At 43.5% G+C, this 19705-nt stretch overlaps 1 protein-coding gene and 1 long non-coding RNA gene across 4 annotated transcripts in view; one reads left to right on the top strand and one right to left on the bottom strand.

The window, feature by feature from the left end:
- The window catches only part of NHS (NHS actin remodeling regulator), a 347302-nt gene that overhangs the window by 48113 nt on the left and 279484 nt on the right, over nucleotides 1-19705 (bottom strand). For both annotated transcript variants that reach the window (XM_038586921.1, XM_038586920.1), the window contains exon 2: nucleotides 4784-4936. In XM_038586921.1, the coding sequence (XP_038442849.1) occupies nucleotides 4784-4936 (153 nt within the window). The remainder of the gene's footprint in view (nucleotides 1-4783; nucleotides 4937-19705) is intronic.
- LOC119868368 overlaps nucleotides 1-19705 on the top strand; it is a 65534-nt gene that overhangs the window by 19840 nt on the left and 25989 nt on the right. The gene's annotated exons all lie outside the window — the stretch shown is intronic.

Genomic DNA, 19705 nt, shown 5'->3' with positions numbered 1-19705 from the left:
CCTTTGATGCTAGAGTGGATGGTAGGCACAGACATGCCAGAACGGCCTGGGGAGTGGCAGGAACAAGTGCTCACAGCCATCCAGGAGGTGACGGGAGTTGGCTCACACTGGCTCACAAGTGCTGACTGCTTTGTGCTGAGGAAGTCAGCAAGCCAGTTTTTATTTTATTTTTTTATTTTTATTTTTTTAAAGATTATTTATTTATTTATTCATAGAGATGCAGAGAGAGAGAGACAGAGACACAGGCAGAGGGAGAAACAGGCTCCATGCAGAGAGCCCGACGCGGGACTCGATGCAGGATCCCCAGGATCACACCCTGGGCTGCAGGCAGCGCTAAACTGCTGCGCCACCGGGGCTGCCCAGCAAGCCAGTTTTTAAACTCTTGGTAGCTTGAAAGAGGCCACGGTGGAGGTATTTACATCACAGAAATTAATGAGTGTTACAAATCAGGGCTTTTATTTATCTTTCTATCATATATCCATTTATCTATCTATGTTTTCTTTTCTAGAGAGCCAGTGACCGGCACACCATGGCAGCCATCTAAGCTTTGTCATTTGTAACACTCAGAGGGCTTTGAAATCCTAGGCTCCTAGAGAAAGTAAGGGAATCCCAAGGATCAAAGTTGTCTGATTTAGGAATAAAGCTACCCCTGGGGAAAGCCAAGAAGTTTCTATTTGGGGGATGAAGTGGTCCTGCCTTGGTAACAAGAATCACTCAGACATGAAGAGCACAGTTTAGGAACTGGGTGCCTCCGTGAGCTACAGAGCTCACCCTGCCTAACACACGGGCCAACACTAATGGCCACCCTGCCTGCAAAATCCAGCCTGCATTCATGCCCAGGGCCTGAGATCTTGTGACACCCCCCCACATACACACACACAATATGACCAAGATACAAAGTCACTTTACAGGTCCTCTTTACTAAACTGCCTCCATAGCCAGTGCGTATCAGAAAGACCTTTTGAGATAAATGTCTTCCTTGCCAAAGTGCCTACCTCCAGTGCAACCCTCTTTTTTCTTTGCAAGCAAACGTGGGCTTTTCTAAATGGACAGTGTAAGGCAAGAGTTACATTTTAAAATTCCTAATGAGGAGTAGAATACAGGTATCACTGGTGAGGAAAAGGTTGGAGGACAGGAGTCAGTAGGGAGACATCAACTTAATTTCCCATTTAGTTGCTCCCTTCCTACACTTTCTTAAATCTCTCTCTTTCATTTGCCCTAGGCTGGGAGGAGGCACACTAGATTAATGGCTCCCTAATAATACTTTTTTTCTGGCATTGTGGTAGGGAGAACATTCATCTGTGCAGACTCTTGCTCCTTATTCCTTTAGACCACTGGAACTTAGACCTCAGCCCTGAAACTTGAAAGAAAATATAAAATAAAAATATCTCTTTAGAGCTACTTAGCTCTCCCTGTCTTACAAACATAAATGATGGTGTCATTTAAAGCTATTATTGGCTCTGAGTATAAAGAATTGCTAAGAAAAAAGGGGAAAAAAGAGGAATCAGATGCTAAATAATATGAAATCCACTGAGGTGCAACTTGCTCTGGGTAGCCTTCTCTGAAGCTCCTTAGCATGATTTAGTGCCTTTCCTCTGAGCATCCATATCACTGTGTTGAAATTACCTGATTACTTGTCTGTCTCCTTCACTAGACAGGCATTCCTTGTGGACAGGGACCAAATATTTGTTATCGCTCTCTGAATCCTAGGTTTAGCACAATGCTTGGGCCTCAGTAGGCTTTATTGAGAGATTTGCTATGGAGCAGATCTTGAAAACAGCCAGTTTCTAGGTTCTGATCTCAGTGCCCCCCCCACTCTAGCTTTCTCCTTCTAGCCTCATCTTCAAAAGGAGCACAGCGCTTCTGCCACCACAGCTTTGCTCGTCTGTGCTTCATTAGCCACTCACTCCTGGTGGAAGCCAGGATCTTCCAGCTGTCCAAATAGAGAACCCCCAGGGAAGCTCACTGCGGCATTTGCTGAGCAAGGTCGCTGTCTGGTAGGTATTACACATGACCACCAGATGGCAGAAGTGGTATTCTGATGAATGCACCACTAAGCTACTGTTTCTTGGACAAGGTTAAAAAAAAAAAAAAAAAAAAAAGTCGCTTTCTAATTTTAATTCCACACTGCATGTTTTTAATTCTATGATGCCTATAACTCCTGTTTATGGCTCTCTGCAGTGCTATTAAAACTACTACACCCAAGATTTGCTGTTAAGACAACCTCAAAGAAAGCCAGTCTATGGATGACAACATGCAGCTCCACAGTCTTCCTTCCCAAACCCCAGGAGGCCTTATATCCCTCTCTCAGCCCCCAGGAGGAAGTTCTGAGAAAATTGATATTGGCACTTGCTGTTCCTCAGTTCTGTCATTAAGTCCAAACCCGACAACACAGTGAAATGTGATAGCTTACAAGCAGCTTAATGTTATCTGGTTGAATCTGGAAAAATCTAATCAGGGATGACTTATGAATAATAATAAAGGGATAAAAATAATTATGTCTAAAGGGCTCACGTAACTCAAGCTTTCTGATGATGGGATCAGAGAAGGTATTTAGTGAGAATGATCAAATTCCTCTGTCATCATTCTATGCCCTCAATGCTCAACCAGTTTTCTACAGAATTTGATTTACTTACACATACATTCATTGAGGACCTACTCTATGTCAGGTTCATGTTAAGTGATTTGAATAAAAAAATTAATAATACATCATCCTAGCTCTTGAGTTGCTCATGGATTAATGGTAGAAGACAGGCTTACAAGAGGTTAGTGATGATATCAGCTTATAAGTGGCACGACTGTGAGGATGCAAAAGACATTATTATGGGAACAGTGCCTAATCGTGGCTGCAAAGGAATGGTGAATATGTTAAGATTTCCAGAAGGTGGCTTGCACTAAAAATTTGGTAAAGAAGGACTTTTTAGCTAACTATAAGATCGAAGTGACTCAATTTATTTTATTTTATTTTTTTGTCATTTTTTAAAAGATTTTATTTATTTATTCATGAGAGACACACACACACACACACAGAGGCAGAGACACAGGCAGAGGGAGAAGCAGGCTCCATGCAGGGAGCCTGACGTGGGACTTGATCTGAGGTCTCCAGGATCACGCCCTAGGCTGAAGGCGGCACTAAACCACTGAGCCACCAGGGCTGCCCAAAGTGACTCAATTTAAAAAAATCAAAGTGAATAGTAAAAATGCCAGAGATATTCTAGAGAATACTGGTCATCAGTCTTTACTACGAGTGTCACAGTATCTGCTACCAATAATCAAGGGGAATTTTTATTTTTTATTTTTTTGTATATTTTTTATTGGAGTTCGATTTGTCAACATATAACGCCCAGTGCTCATCTCGTCAAGTGCCCCCCTCAGTCCCTGTCACCCAGTCACCTCATCCCCCTGCCCACCTCCCTTCCACTACCCCTTGTTCATTTCCCAGTTAGGAGTCTCTCGTGTTTTGCCATCCTCTCTGATTTTTCCCACTCATTTTCTCTCCTTTCAAGGGGAATTTTTAGAAGCACTTGCATTAGGGATATTAGTAGGTTAATTCTTTCATTAAAGGGGGAAAAGACTAGGGATATGGGAAAAGGGAGAAGCCATAAACATATGGAAGAAAATAAGCTGAAAACAAATGTGTCCTTTATCCATCCTCACAGTGACGTTAAGAGGGTATTATGCTGAGTGAAGTAAGTCAGTCGGAGAAGGACAAACATTATATGTTCTCATTCATTTGGGGAATATAAATAATAGTGAAAGGGAATATAAGGGAAGGGGGAAGAAATGTGTGGGAAATATCAGAAAGGGAGACAGAACGTAAAGACTGCTAACTCTGGGAAACGAACTAGGGGTGGTGGAAGGGGAGGAGGGCGGGGGGTGGGAGTGAATGGGTGACGGGCACTGGGTGTTATTCTGTATGTTAGTAAATTGAACACCAATTAAAAAAAAATTAAAAATTAAAAAAAAAAAAAGATGTTTTATTTGAATTGTAATACCTTTGGAAAATACCCTTCCTTAAAGGAGCACAGGGGATTCAGAACAAAGACACTGAATGTACAGATACCATCTGTCTCTACAGCAAAAATCTAAAGGCCAAAAAAGCTGGCGTGCCAACTTCTGATACCCAACTTAGGGGGCTCTAAAAGGGTGATGCCAGTTTTTAATCTCCTTGTCCTAACTACAATGGTTTTAAGTCACTGAAAAGTAAGAGAAGGCTGTTATCTTCTACCTTGGCTGCTGTATGCCGATCTCTGGCTTTCTCAGGACTGTGAGAGAAAGAGAAATAGAAATATTTATTTTCCTAGGACACAGTGTATGGTGAGGAGGAAAAAAGCTCTGGCTGAAGGTCTGGAGGCCTGGATCTGGGTCTTGGCACTCCACCTAATGGGCTGCCTGTTACCCTGAGCAAGTTTTCTGACCTCTCTAGGCCTCCAAGTGCTCTGCTATAGAATGGACCAGATCACTGGTTCTCAACAGGAGCACATCCCCTGAGGGAAGTTCTGGTTGTCTTCTAGTGTAGTCATTCCTAGGCATTTGTATATTACAAATATTATAGATCATTTTCCTTTTAAATTCTCATATTTAGACCATGGTGCTATTTCTATTATGTGTATAAACAGGTATATTACCCATGAATTTCATTTCAGTGTGAAAAAGGGAGCATTTTAAAGTACTTGCTATAACAACAGGAGGTGTTGGAACCGATGGGATGGAGAACAGCCCCTAGATGGGACAGGCTCTGAGTTCTCTCCCTGAAAAGCCCCCCAAGCCCATGATCAGTTACCTCTGCGCAGGGCTTGCAGGCTCTGCCGGGCATGGCGATGCAGTTCCTCCACGCAGGGTGGCCTTGTGGCTGGGAGGAAGATGTTTCTCTGCTGGTGCCATGGTGCACGGTAGTATACACTCAGCTTACTCTCAATGTCCAGGTTGGATACAGCTGCAAGACAAAGATAGAAATGGGGCATTATACATCACAAGCTTTAAACTGTGCATCTGGCAGACCCTGGGGTGGGGAACAGGGCTGGAGGCCGGGTGGAGTGCAAGTCCAGAGAGCTGCATTCACAGTAAGAGCGCACTCAAGGTTGGAGAAAGAAGGTTTGTAGCTTATGGTATGGAAAGAGACAGCCTTTGCCCCCAAGCTAAGGGATGGGAGACCCCAGGACACCAACCATTTGCCTGTGACCAGCTTTCTTTCAACACCTCTTTGTACTCTGTGACACAGTCGCGCATCAACCTGGACAGACTCTTGTCCATCCATGCTTGGGAGTGGGACTGGAGAGGGGGAGTGGTCCTGCCTTCCAGGAATGCAGAGAAAAGCCTTGACTGTGAGTCAGAAAGGTCACCCTAATTCCAGTCTTTTGGCCACAGAGCCTCAGAATTATAGTTCTGCACACCTGCTCCTGATGCCCACCGGAACTTTGCAACTCCCTTGCTCTGCTTTCTGTCTCCTCTAATCCCTGGCCCCCAACCCTTACTATTTCACCTTATCCTGCCCTCCAACCTGCCAACTCCATAGCCTGCCATCTTTCGAAGCATTGCTCAGTTTCCTTAGTTTCATCTGGGGAAGAGGACAAGCACTGAAGAACCCATTACAGGGGTACTGCGTGGTAAGTGAGGAAACCACAGACAGTGCAGGTGAGGAGAAGGGTACTATCCTTGCAATGCATCCAAAACATCAGGGAAAGAGGCCTCGTTCCCCAAAACACACCCTCGGTCTTCATGTACATACTGAGCCTAGGATGGGGATCACCTATGAGTGACCCTCAGATAAATTTATCTTCAGATGAATTCTCATGGGAGGAGCTGGTCCTAGGCAGGAAGATTCTGGTTAGGAAATTACTACAGAGGAACACTTGGGCAGCTTGCCAGCCTCAGGAATGGTAAGAACTGGCCCAGAGTGCTTTACCTGCCAGACCTGCTATCCCGAACAGACCCCTGCTCCTCCCAGTCTCATTGTCTCCTTCTGCTTCTTTCCTTCTTTTCCCAAGTGGATGATTTGAGCATGTTCTGCCCAACAGTTTATTCCTGTACCCCAAAGAGTCTTGGTTCTTCTCCAATCCTTTTCTTTTTTGAAGTCTGGTTTACCATTTCACTTTGGGAAGCCTTACACAGAACAAGCTACTCCACAGATAAAGCATAAAGACAAACGGAAAAGGAGGGAAGATACTTTTGTAGAAAGGAAATAGAAGAAAACTGGGGAAGATACAATCTTTTGATAATTAATCCCCTCTCCCCCTAGCCAGTAGTGCATTTATGGCAATTAGTTTTGGTTTTCTTTTCTTTAATTTTTATTTTATTTTTTGAGAGAGAGAACGAGCATGTGTGCTAGTGGGGTTGTGGAGAGGGGGACAAAGGAAGGAGAATATCTTACACAGGCTCTGTGCTCAGTACAGAGCCCAACACAGGGCTTGAGCCACAACCCTAAGAGCATGACCTGACCCAAAATCAAGAGTTGGACACTTAACCGACTGAGCCACCCAAGTATCCCTTGGTTTTGTTTTCTAATGCAGTCTTCAGTAGTCTTTCTTTTTCTAGAATAATGCATCAAAATCACAAGGACCACCAATAGAAACAGACATGTTTCCAAAGATGCTAAAGAAATATCACATGTACAGGGTCAAGGGAACAGTGCCATACCTATAAAACAGTGCCATGCAACAGAAATTTCTGGGATGATGAAATGCTCTATTAGCTGTGCCATCCAGTGTGGTAGCCACTAGCCACACTGGCTATTAAACAATTTTAATTTTTAATTTTTTTAAAATTTAAGTTTAAATAGTTATAAGTAGCTATTCTTTTGGACAATCATAATCATGAATACCCTTATATTCTCTTACCTTCAGCTACAAAGGAGATTACTCCCTTTGACCTAGATTTTTTTTCTTCTTTGGTGTTTAATATCTAAGAAGAATTCAGGCCCAAGGGTTAGAGATCCCAGGACTATCTTCCTGGATAGGGGAGAGTATTTTTAGGGCAGAGTTCTATGGGGCCAAACATAAAGGCAGCAACTTTTCTTCCTTGAGTTACTCTATAACCTTAGCCCTTTCCTTGGAAACCATAAGTGCTTGGTGAACTAATCAGGGGTCACTGAGTTCTGGGGACAAGAAAACCTAGGAGGAATCACTAAGAGAGAAATCAGTCTCTTTAGGCCTAACATGAGGTGTGGGAGGCCTTGAGGTAGAAAGGGCCAGGCCATATCTAGATCAGAGCCTCCCTTCTCTCCTGAGTCAAGTAGTGAAGATTGCTAAGACAGAGGCTTTGTTTAGCTATCCTCAGAGGAATGCTCTGGTTCAGTGACCAAGACTAAAAAATCAGCCCCTGCCTGGCTGCCGAGGTCAACTGCCATGTAACAGGGCAAAAGTCATTATCAAACTTAGCAGAGGTGGGTGGGAATTCATGTGCTAGTGACAGCTGGGAGAAGGTACTGAATAGAGAGCTTGCCTGGGGAAAAGAAGAGGCCAAGAAGTTGGGCAGTTCCAGGAGCAGAGGGTCTCCTGAGCACCTCCTCTCCTGGGCCTATCCCTTCAAGAAAGAAAGAACCAGGGTTCAGGGCTGAGCCCAGGTGACTTGGGGATAGACTAGAAGACTTTTATAGTCCCTCGTTCCCACAGCACCAATGACCAGAACTTTAGGATGTTAACTTTTGATAGCCCCTCAGAAACCAGGTCAAGTGGCCATGGTTCCTTAATCTTAGTATGGGGAAGAGATGAGCTCCTGCTATTTATCTCAGTGTTCATCTGAAGAAACGACTCATCAGAAGTGCTTGTCAAAAACACAGATGACTGGGCTCCAGCCTAGACTTCCTGAGCCAGAATTTCTTACAGAGGCCCTAGTAATCTATATATTTGAAAAGTGCCCTCAGATTATTTTTTATCATGAGGCATCTGTGAGAAACAGAAAGTGTTATCTCATGGTGCCCTGGAATCTTATGTGAATGAAGGGAGATGGGCAACATGATGGGCAGTGGGATGAAACTGCCAAAAATGGAAACATCTATCCACAACCTGGAATGTTTTCCAAATAGCTCTTATGTCCTAGGCACAGTGCTGCCATGTAACGCAGAACAAAAGACACAGGAATTCTTGCCCTCCCGGAGTGTATGTTCTCTGGTTCTGTGCAAAATGGTTTTGATGGGATTGTGCCTGGAAGCAGTAGGTTGGGAGAAGAGTCCTCTGGCTGACTCCTCTGTTCTACTATTAGATCACTCACATTGTCTAAGACCTCTACACTTCTAAAGGCTCTATCACCAAAAAGATCAGTCTCCACTCCTCCATCTCCACCTTTCTACAATAGGTAACCCCAAGTTAAAGCATACATTAGCAATCATAAAATAAGTGTAAAGAAGTTCTGTAAAATTCTTTCCTCATTATCAAATATTAAGTTATTTGAAAAAAGCATTCTTTGATACCACTGCTTTGCTAATGCCCTAAAGACATTCTTAGTGTGCCTACTGGGCAAGCCAGTGCTGAGTTTCTGGGCTGCAAAACTCTGCCTGCTGCTCATGACTGTGGATTCGCAGATGCAAAGACTAACACAGGAGTTCCAGCACAGGCAGCCAAGTCATGGTTCCTGGGAAGAACCAGCTCTCTCAGTGACAGCCTCAGGACTAGGAATTCTCACCTCTCCCCATCCAGTCTTTTTCTTTATCTGCTGAGACGCTATAATGGATTTCTGCCATGCATTAGCAGGTGAACATTTCACTCATCAGTTGCCACAATTGTGTTTATCTCTTAGACGGAGAAGGGAAGGAAAACTCTTTAATCCTTTTGCTTTCAGTTTTGTCCTTTGGTTACAGAGCATTAACTAGTATTATGTGTCCATTGGAGGCAGACATACAGGCACTAATGCCGCTCTTCCAGGGGAAAACTCCCATTTTCCTTCTTAAAATTTATTCCTTTCTCTAAGTAACAGTTCAACGAAAGCTGAATACACTCATTCATAAATTCATTGCACCACTGCCATTTATTTCAAAGCTGTCCCACATCTTCAGGCTCACCATGCCCCCCTTTCTTCCCTAACAATTACACTGTGGCTCAGCCTTGGAAGCTAGTGGTCTTAGGACTCCCAGTGATGTTTGTTCTCATAAAAATGACACAAAGAGCAGCAATAAGGTTTCTCCTCTGCTTATTTGGATACATCGAGACCCCTGCCCCCACCCTGTGGGAGGCAGAATTCTAGGATAGCCCCCAAGATTCCTGTCCTCTCATGTATGTGCCCTGTGAATTACATTGCCTATACTCAGGGTGGTGGGGGACCACACAGGGTACAAACATGAGAAGACAGGCAATGGGGATTTTAAGATCCTTACTCTGTTGACTTTGAGTTAATCAAAAGGGAGATAATTTTGTTGAGTGTATCTGGCCTAATCAGCTGAGTTCTTAAAAAAAAAAAAAGAAACAAGACAAGAAGCAGCAAAGACTTTCTCTTGCTAGCCCTGAAGAAACAGACTGCCACACTGTAGAGAAGGCTGTGTGGCAAGTAGCGGGGGACAACCTCTAGAACCTGAGGTCCTTAGTCCTACAATTTAAAGGAAATGCATTTTGCCAACAACCACTGAGCTTGGGAGAAGCCCCCAGGGCTCAGATGAGAACTCAGCCCCAACCAAAGCCTTGATTGTAGCTCGGTGGGACCCTGGGGAGAGGACCCAGTGAAACTGTGTCCAGACCCCAGACCTGCAAGATAATAAATGGGTGGTATTTTAAGCTGCTAAATCTGTGATATGTTGTTATGCAGTAATAGAACATTAATACACCCTCCCACTATTTTACCTGCTTCCCTAGCACCAGTTGCTTGCCTTGTCTAGTACTTGTCTTCTTCCTTTGTTATTGCTCTTCAAAAAAGGGGTAGATAATGGACTACAATAGGAAATAGGGCTCTATGTCTCATTTTAACCCCTACAGCAGAAAAAAGGTTATTTGTATGTATCATTTCTCCTGTCTAACTAGGCTCTCAGAGAGAGCTCTGGCCACATGCTAACCTGCACATCAGGTGTATTACATTCATGGTATCTTCACACAACCCAAAGATGAAAGTACTGCTCCCATTTTACAGCTAAGGAAACAGACATCAGAGAAAGTACATCAGTTTCCAAAGTCTCATACACCTGGCCCATGGATGATCTGGGACTAGAAACCATCTCTGTTTGGCTTCCAAGCTGCTGCTGCTCTTTCCCAAACCAATACTCAAATGTTTGCCTAAAGTAAGGCTGATTGGGGGCGGGTGTAGAGTAGGCTGTCTGCCACATAAAAAATATCCAGTGCTTCTCAAAATCAAAATAAAAGATTCAGAACTGCTACTGTCTGCATCATCCATAGGACTGGGTATAGCCAAGAACTGAATGAATCTTTCAGAAAGTACCCAGGAGATTTGTCATATTCCAGAAATACAGACACCATAAACCCAAAATGCTGAAAGAGAAAACCATTATAGGAAATGTCCACAGGGCAGTAGAAAGTCTTTATAGACTGAACTTAGTTCATTCCCCTGTCAAACTCTGGATATAATGGAATTGTCTACACCTTGATTCATAGTGATGTATTGAAAGCACAGATCTGGTCACTGGGTTCACCTGAAATGAACTGACTTGGAAGTTGAGGAAAACTAGTGGCTGCCACTCTCCTGAAAAGGCCAGGCCCATTTCTAAGAACAGGAGGAAGCTCATGTTTAGGAACTGTTGTGAAGGGGTTAAAATCAGGAGGGAATTAGAATCTTGCCCTAAGCTTCTCCTGTCCTACCAGGGTTGGTACTTATTAATACTGCCTTCTCTGGGCTGGTCTCATGAACGTCTCACTCCCTTAAAGCTTCATTAGCCCAAAGAGGAATCCAAAATGCTTATCCTTGGCCTGCCTTCCAAGCCTCTGTACCTCAAGTCTCCACCCCTGCCACTGGCTTTCTCCATGGGCTATCCCTTCTTCCTTCCCTCAGGCTTTCCAGAATTTAAAAGGAGTAAGGTGGCAGCTGAAATCAATGTCTGAATGCTATTGTGTAGTGAAAATTTCAGAAAGATGTGCAAACGGATTTAGAAATGGAATTGGCTTTTGGATTTTTAAATGTTCTTAGAGTGCCCACAGGTCAGACTACCCACATCCACCTAACTAACCTTCCTTCCTTCCCTTCTATCCATCACACCCACCCCATGACAAGGATTCCTTGCAAGGAACACATCTCTCCACAAACCCTCCATTCTGATGCCCTGTGACAGAAAGCAGCAGGGAATGTGTTAGCACATTAATACATTAATGAGCATCTGAAAGAGTCAGTGTCACAGATATGTCACCAGTTTGTCCCCCAGGTCCCTGCTATGCTGAAGCCAATCCTCAGCCATCATCAGCTCGGTAAGCAAAACAAAAATCTACTCAGGGCCTTTCTTGCAGCTGCCTGAGCTCTCGGATCTGTTCGGAAGGTAGGGAGGGTTGGGATTTCACCTAGTGCAACCATTCATTCCTGTCTGCCCTTTCTTCCTTGGTAACCAGCCCCTTGCCCACTCTGCTTGGCAGTGTGGAGGAGGGAGCAGGATAAGGAGCACCAAGGCTCCTGCCACTTGTAGAGCAGCCTGATCCAAGAGCCAGGTTCCCAGTCTGTCCCTGATGGACTGCCTTTTCTGTAAAATCACAATAATTCAGACTTGTTCACCCCTATGAACAAAGCATCCAACGTGGACCCCTCAGCATCAGAAAAATCTAGGTTTTCTGGTAAGTTCCAGCATCCTGAAACATTCCAGCACCCATAGCACAGAACATGTCGGTATATTTATTTATATGCTAAAAGGATCTAGAGTGATTTTTTCCCTTAGAGATATTGCCCCAACTTCTAAAACAAAACAATCCTTCATATTAGGAATACTGTTAATTATTGCTACTACTGTTGTTGCTGTCTTCATGTATGACATCCCATGGAAAGATCACTAGAGGCATTGGTTCTACTTGCAGTTCGGTACCCTCGTGCAAGTCATGGAAACTTCCCAGGATCCAGTTCCTCATCTTTACAAATGAGGGTTTGGACTCTTTACAACTGAGTCCTGTCCTGCTCTGTTTATGCTTCTATTTTCTACCAGTCATCAGAGTAAGTGAGGTTGCATCATCCATCCAGAAGGACTCTGCATTCAAGCAATGGCAGGATGCTAAGACCCTGAACTCTGGGCCAGAAAGATGGCGGTTTATCACAGTGGCAGTAGATCCAGAACAAATGACTAAACTCTTTGGGCCTCTGTGCCCTCCTCTGTGAAGTGTGAATCTTAGAGCCTTGCCTTCTTGGAGTGGCTCTGAGAGTGCAGTGAAATGATAATGCCCTTGCCATGTCCCTGCTCGCTACATATAGTTCCATTTCCTGTACTGGGAACAAAAGAAGACCAAGAGGCCATGATTGGGGTCACAGTTCAAAAGAGGAAAAAGTCTGGAGCTCACGAAGTTTCTTGTTTCTTTATTTGCCTGTCTTGGTGAGTGAAGTATAAACAAAGATGAGGCCACTAGAGATCATTTTTTGGGGCAGAGCCCTTACAATCTGGAAGCTAGAAAGAAGGCTGCCCACAACCTGAGCCTGTGGTCTCTCTGACAGGTTGCATGTCCCCAGTGTCTGGTACTGGTTTACTGGGGCAGCATTCAGTGTAATGACTTGGAGATGCTAATTGTCCACATTGCTTTCAGAGCTGCAGCACTATACATTCTCGGAAGCGGTTTATAATTTACGTGTTTATCTTTAGGTCACTCTGCTCCCATGTTCTACACCGTGCACTTCCTCCAGAATGTAAGCACATAGCCATCTGTTCCAGCTCAGCTATTGTTTTAAGAAAATTCCTTTAGGCATCTAGCGGAGTCATTGAATTCTACTGCTGGAAGGGACCTCGGAAATTATGGAGTTTTGTGTTTTTTCAGACCATAGGGCATGACCTATTAGTGGACCGTGAAATCCATTCAGCAGGTCAAGACTAGTATTTTTTAAACAACGAAATAGAATACAGTAGAATAGAAAATACCAAAATGCATTGCATGTAGTAAGTATTGTTTTGTGAAGCTATTGTTTCTGTCACATGTGTGTGCATGCTGGTAAAAATGTGTTTCTGGCTCTGGATAGCAGTCAACACACTGAAAGCTACTGTTTAGGCCACCCCTCTCATGTACTAATGAGGAAATCAAGATTCAAAGATTTGACCCAAGATCACAGAGCTGATTTTTGGCAGAGGCAAAACCAAAGGTCAGGTCTCCTGACCAATACGCTTCCCTTGGCAACTCTTCCTCCTGTGCCATCCTGGCTACTTCACCCTTCATCTGTCCTGGTCATTATTTGCTACCCATTACATCTGTCATGGTATACTTCCAAAACAAAGCAAAAACCCAAAACACTTCTCATCTGTTCTCTAAGGAATCGGCCATTTTTATTTTAGGATTCCAGAAGCACTTCAGCCACGTGAGCTGAAAACAAGTTCCCCTGGGAGGTTGGCGCTGCCAGTCAGCAGACCACATATTGAGCAGCACTAGTTTAAGGAATGAGAGACCAAGGCAACAAGGTAGGCATTAGGGTGAATAATATGAAATTAGTGGTATTCAACTGTTTTGCTCTACAAAAACTATCTGAATAGCTCAATTTAATAATTAGGTCAACCTCAAGGTTAGCTTTGCCAGAAAGGACATCATGTTCTTAGTAGTAAAGTGCTTCCTTTCCAGCAACCTGGACTGAAAATGACCAGCCCATCACTAAGAGGTGACACATTTGTTCCAGTTTTCAAGGCATGCGTGCCTGAGCTTAAATCAGAGGGGGCAGGGATGGGAGCTTGGCTCAACACTTGTTTCACCAGCCTCACACCCCTTTAAAGACACAAGGGCAGTTTTACAAGTTTGCAAACAGGTTTCAGTAAAGAAAGAATAACACTGATCAGAAATAAGGAAGTTGATCTTTCAGGAGAACCAAATGGAAAGTTAAGAAATACTGCCAAGATTTAGGCAAGATAAGAAGCTTTTGCACAGCAAAGGATACAGTCAACAAAACTAAAAGACAACCTACAGAATGGGAGAAGATGTTTGCAAATGACCTATCAGATAAAGGGCTAGTTTCCAAGATCTATAAAGAACTTATTAAACTCAACACCAAAGAAACAAACAATCCAATCATGAAATGGGCAAAAGACATGAAGAGAAATCTCACAGAGGAAGACATAGACATGGCCAACATGCACATGAGAAAATGCTCTGCATCACTTGCCATCAGGGAAATACAAATCAAAACCACAATGAGATACCACCTCACACAAGTGAGAATGGGGCAAATTAACAAGGCAGGAAACCACAAATGTTGGAGAGGATGCGGAGAAAAGGAAACCCTCTTACACTGTTGGTGGGAATGTGAACTGGTGCAGCCACTCTGGAAAACTGTGTGGAGGTTCCTCAAAGAGTTAAAAATATACCTGCCCTACGACCCAGCAATTGCACTGTTGGGGATTTACCCCAAAGATACAAATGCAATGAAACGCCGGGACACCTGCACCCCGATGTTTATAGCAGCAATGGCCACGATAGCCAAACTGTGGAAGGAGCCTCAGTGTCCAACGAAAGATGAATGGATAAAGAAGATGTGGTTTATGTATACAATGGAATATTACTCAGCTATTAGAAACGACAAATACCCACCATTTGCTTCAACGTGGATGGAATTGGAGGGTATTATGCTGAGTGAAGTAAGTCAGTCGGAGAAGGACAAACATTATATGTTCTCATTCATTTGGGGAATATAAATAATAGTGAAAGGGAATATAAGGGAAGGGAGAAGAAATGTGTGGGAAATATCAGAAAGGGAGACAGAACGTAAAGACTGCTAACTCTGGGAAACGAACTAGGGGTGGTAGAAGGGGAGGAGGGTGGGGGGTGGGAGTGATTGGGTGACGGGCACTGGGGGTTATTCTGTATGTTAGTAAATTGAACACCAATAAAAAATAAATTAAAAAAAAAGAAAGAAAAGGGTGAATGTCACAAATCTGTTTTCACTATTTGCAAAGAGCCGGATGAGGTTGGTTGCAGGGAAGACCACAAGTATCATCCTTTGGTAGGTACTCTGTTTTCCTTGAAATTCAAACAGGAAAATGGAGAGGAAAGAAGGCATTCTGCCCACAAAGATGAATATGGGGTTTTAAAGTCCCTTCATTTCTGCTCAAACTACAGATGAGAGGTCATGAACATGGGTACCTTTGACATTCCAGGGAAGAAAGTGGAGCTGGAATGGGAGAGGCAGGTCAGAAAAAGCATGTGAAAGTCACCCTTCTGTTTCAGGAGACACTGCACACAGCTACTGGATGTTAGAGGAAAGGGTTCTATTTTCAATATGGTACATGGAGTCCCTTGTCTTCTTGGACAGATGCCCTTGGTTTATTTAAATTGTGAAGCAATAAGGTATTTAGCACGTGATACCCAATTCTATATGCTAATAAATCTCTTCTCCTAGGTAGAGATTAGGCTCTTAAAATTTACTTAGAGATCATCAGTGACAATGGAAAATTTAAAAAATACTTCAAAAGGCCCCACATACCACCTCCACTGCACTTACTTAGAATTATTATTTGCTAATTAGTATTTCTGTAGATAGAGGAGAAGTAATGCCCTTTATTGGGCCAACAAAGAAGCTATAAATCCATGAGCCTGCAAGCCAAAAGAAATTCTTTTCCAAGGACCTTTCCACTCCAAAAGCCTAGATATTTATAATGAATTCTATGTTCTCTATAAAAGACAAAGTATGAGCTGTATGAGTGGAGAACACTTACTGCATGATATATTGAGTCTGATCAGAGAAGATGTGTTCTCTTATGACTTGGTTAGCCTTAGTCTAGCTGAGTATGCTGTGATACTGAGAGAGGCCCACTCTCCATGGATAGTGGCTCTTTCCCTCTTTATTTGCCCTTGAAAGACAGACTCAGAGAATGAAGAGTTTGGGTTTCCCCACAACAGGCGTTGAGACAAAGATTCAGGTCCAGGTTTATTTCGGAGGTAATTCTAGGGCGCCACCAATAGGAGGTATTGGGGGAAGTGAGAAAAGAAAAGGAAGAAAACCGATAAAGTGTGCACTCTTGAGTACTATGGGTAACCGGGGCTATCTCCTTTGGGAGCTGGTGAACACGCACTGTAGAGGCGAGGGAGTTGGGAGTATTTATCTACCAATTCCTGTCAGTCATTGGTTGAGGGTTGCCTAGGCACCAGAGCAATATTTCCCTGGTACTTCTAGAAAAGCAGGCTCCCTGGCCAGAGAAAGCCCTCAAACAACAAATGCAGTTCCTAGGAGCTATAAATCAGGCTTCTGTGCACTGAAGTGATAAGAGTGAGGGAATATGGTCAGAGTACCAATAGTCTTGGGGGATTTAGGAATGTAATCCTCACAGCACACAAACATGTGCATTTCAAATATGGGATGTCTTGATTGTGCTGCTAATTTTAAAAGCTCCCCAATGCCAAAATAGCTCAAAATGGATCTGTTGTCAAAATCCCTAAAGTGTAGCAGTGAGGAAGACTGGTCAGACAGCTCTGGATTCTAGTAGGAACATCAGCTGAGAGAGCTTTGGCTTGGAGGCCTGTCTCGAGGAGGCTGCCTTCTGCAAGGGTGTGGACTAGGCACCCTTGTTATCCCCAGGGTCCTGCCTCCTGTGTGGCATTGACTTGGGCCTCTCAAGGTCTGTTTCCTCCTCTGTCAGAGTTTCAGGTATGATAAGGTATGTCAGGTTCATCTTGCATATTTGCTGCTCCAGACCTGGAATTAGCCCTTTCTCCAAGAAGCCCTGGCTCTCCTCAAAGGGAGAGCTTTAAGAGACCACATTCTGCATGCCAGGGGTATTCACTGTTGCTGGGTTGTCATTGACTCCACACTTCTTCAACAGAGCTAGAGAATATGTAAGTTTTAGAAGGTGAAGCTAAATCATGAGTTCAAACTGCTATTTCTAATTCAAATCAAAGATTATAGGTTTTAATTTAACTGTCTTGATTTTATAATTGATCTCTTTTATGCTGAAAATCTTGATTCTTAATGACAGTGGCACAATTTCTTGTTTGAATAGTCTCAAAATGACTACAATAAGACAACTGAATTCCGTTTTAGGTTTCTTTATGTTTTTCTTTTATCTTTAGGATATTTTCTACTGGAAATGGAGTGCTTTGTTTAAAAGTCACATGAAATGATTGAAGGTGTTGAATACAATGATTGTGAAGGTCCTGTATATTCTATGAGTGTATAAAAAGAAAACTGAGAGACTCCTGGCTAACCTATACAGGTAGATCCAGTTCTTAAATAGGGGAATCTATCTAAAGTTTCTGTATTGTTAATTTGTAGCTTATTTGAGAAAAACATACACGCATTCTTGCCCTTCTACTCATCTGCCCCATGGGTTGCAATATTTAGAAATCTGGGAGTTCCTTCTCTTCCTCCCTTCTCTCTTGGGAACTCTGCCATTGGCCCTTGGAGGAGCTGGATTGGCTTTGTTGAATAACAGCACAGAGGAACCCATGTGGTGATGAGGAGAGCCTTTGATCTCCAGAAGACTTGAAAACTCAAGCCTGGAGGTCTTGGCATTTATCCCAGAGATCAAACACATATGTTGGCACCTGCAGGGAAAAGGGAAATGAACTAGCCATTTTTGAATCCAGAGCCTATGATAGAAACTCCATAAGCAATGACAGAACCTACTGAAGGCCACAGGCCCATCAGAAGCTATGCATAGCCTCTCTGGGGATCTCCCTACCAAGCATTTGGGAGAGTGGACCACACACAGGGATCAGACCACTTCACCTATGAATAACTCCAAATAAGCCCAAATATCAAGACTAGGCTAAAGCATATGAAACTGATAAAATAATTGGTTGGATATTGTTAATTGCATACGGTTCAACTTTATAGCTCTTAAATAAGCAAATTAGGATCCAAAAACTTCAATAATCTTTCAAAATAGATAAATGACACCTTATTTCTCCCTCCCAGGTTCAAGGAATTTGTTTTGTTTCTCTTCTCAGGTTGATTTACTAAGGTAAGGAGGCAGTCAGAAGTGAGAGGAGAAGAGAGAAAAAAGTTATAGCAGGCAACTGATTCTAGAGGGTCCCATTAAAGGACTAGGGCCTTGGGCCCAGTGCTGGCTGACATGGTTCAGAGGCTTACCAGAAGATCTCAACCCGAGTATCTCAAAGTATACTGGAGTCCCTGTCTAATCACACTTGGGTCTGGGAAACAGAATGTGTCACCTCTTATTAAGTTCAAGGTATTGTGCAGACGCACTTTAAGGAGAAAGAGAAACCATTGGTGCCCTTGAGAATTTATAACCTAGTAGCCACATTAAACAGATTAGATGATAATCCCATGTGGGATCACATGTGTACCCTGAGAGAGGCACAGAATGCCATGCAGTTTCAACAGAAATGCTCTGTGGCTCAGGAAGGGGTATGGGGAAGAGGTATGAAGTGGGAGGAGGCCGATGGATAAGATTAGCAGTGAGGTTGGAAAATGCTGGAGGAGAACTACATATAATCTCCATTTTGTGGTAAAAAGGATTTGAATACTGGCAGTTCCTATGAGACAACCCAGGTTGGAAAGAATCGTTGTGAGTCCCAGGAGCAGCTCTCTGCAGCTGGACCAGGAGTTTGTGAAGCAGGGCAGGTGGGAGGGAAGGGTTAGCGGCCATCAAGGGGAGGAGACGCCACCACTTAGTGAGCATATGTGTGAACCGGGCACTTGGTTAGGCTCTTAATAGAGGTAATCTCATTTGGTTCCCACAGTAAACCCAGGAAGCACAATTGATTATCTGCAATTTACTGAATAGGTGCAGAGATGTTAAGAAACTTGCCCAAGGGCCCAAAGTTCTAAATGCTAGACCTAGGACTTGAAGTGAGTACATCTGATTCCAAAGCCCCACACTACTTTCTGCCTCAATATCCTACTTTCTAACTCTGCTCACTGCTCCTCACAGGAGCAGATGTCTATGTGGGAAGAATGGTCATCCCAGAAAGGGAGACTGAAGTTGTTCAGTGGAAAGCCCTGGTGGCCAGGATGAGGGATCTGCTATATAACCAGAAGTATCTTAGTTGTCCCCAAAGCATAGCTCAGCATAACCTGTTTGAGGATAGAGGCGGACTTTATTGTGTATTTTTTGCATCCTCTAGCTAAGCAACTGTCTAGAACATTGACCTATACGTTACAGGAGCTCAACTATGTAGGCCTCAACTCTATAAATGGTTCAATCTATATATCTTGGGGCTTTTTCTGTCTCCTTTTAATTTATCAGCTTTCTTTCCCTGATCCCTTTCCTCCCAGATAAATTGTATTCAGATGCAGCCCAAGTTGCACCTCCTCCATGAAGCCATTTAAGACCCCCATGGACCAGTTGGTTCATTCATTCATAGAACAGTTAGTGATTAAGGACCTGCAATGTGCCACACACTGTGGCACTGGGATATGATGCTGGACATATATCCCACTGGGAGATGGTGCTGGACATTATACACAATCCTTATCCTGTGGAACATACATCCAGGTAGGAAGAATACCAGAAATAAAGTAGATTAATAAGGAAGGATGTAATCAGGTAGTAATAAGCACTTCGATGAGGGGGATGTGAGAGAAAGCAAGGCTAGTGGGATGCATGGCATGGAGGAAAGGACAGTGGATAGCTAATGACCCATAAGGCCTGAGATTTACCACCAGGCATCAGAGATACCAAGGTAAGAGAGTAAGAGGGTCACTGTCCATATGCAAC

The sequence above is a fragment of the Canis lupus genome, chromosome X (genome assembly GCF_011100685.1).
Source record: "Canis lupus familiaris isolate Mischka breed German Shepherd chromosome X, alternate assembly UU_Cfam_GSD_1.0, whole genome shotgun sequence".
NCBI classification, from domain to species: Eukaryota; Metazoa; Chordata; class Mammalia; order Carnivora; family Canidae; genus Canis; species Canis lupus.
Note: the sequence above shows the minus strand (reverse complement) of the source record. Positions and strands in the feature narration are given on the sequence as shown.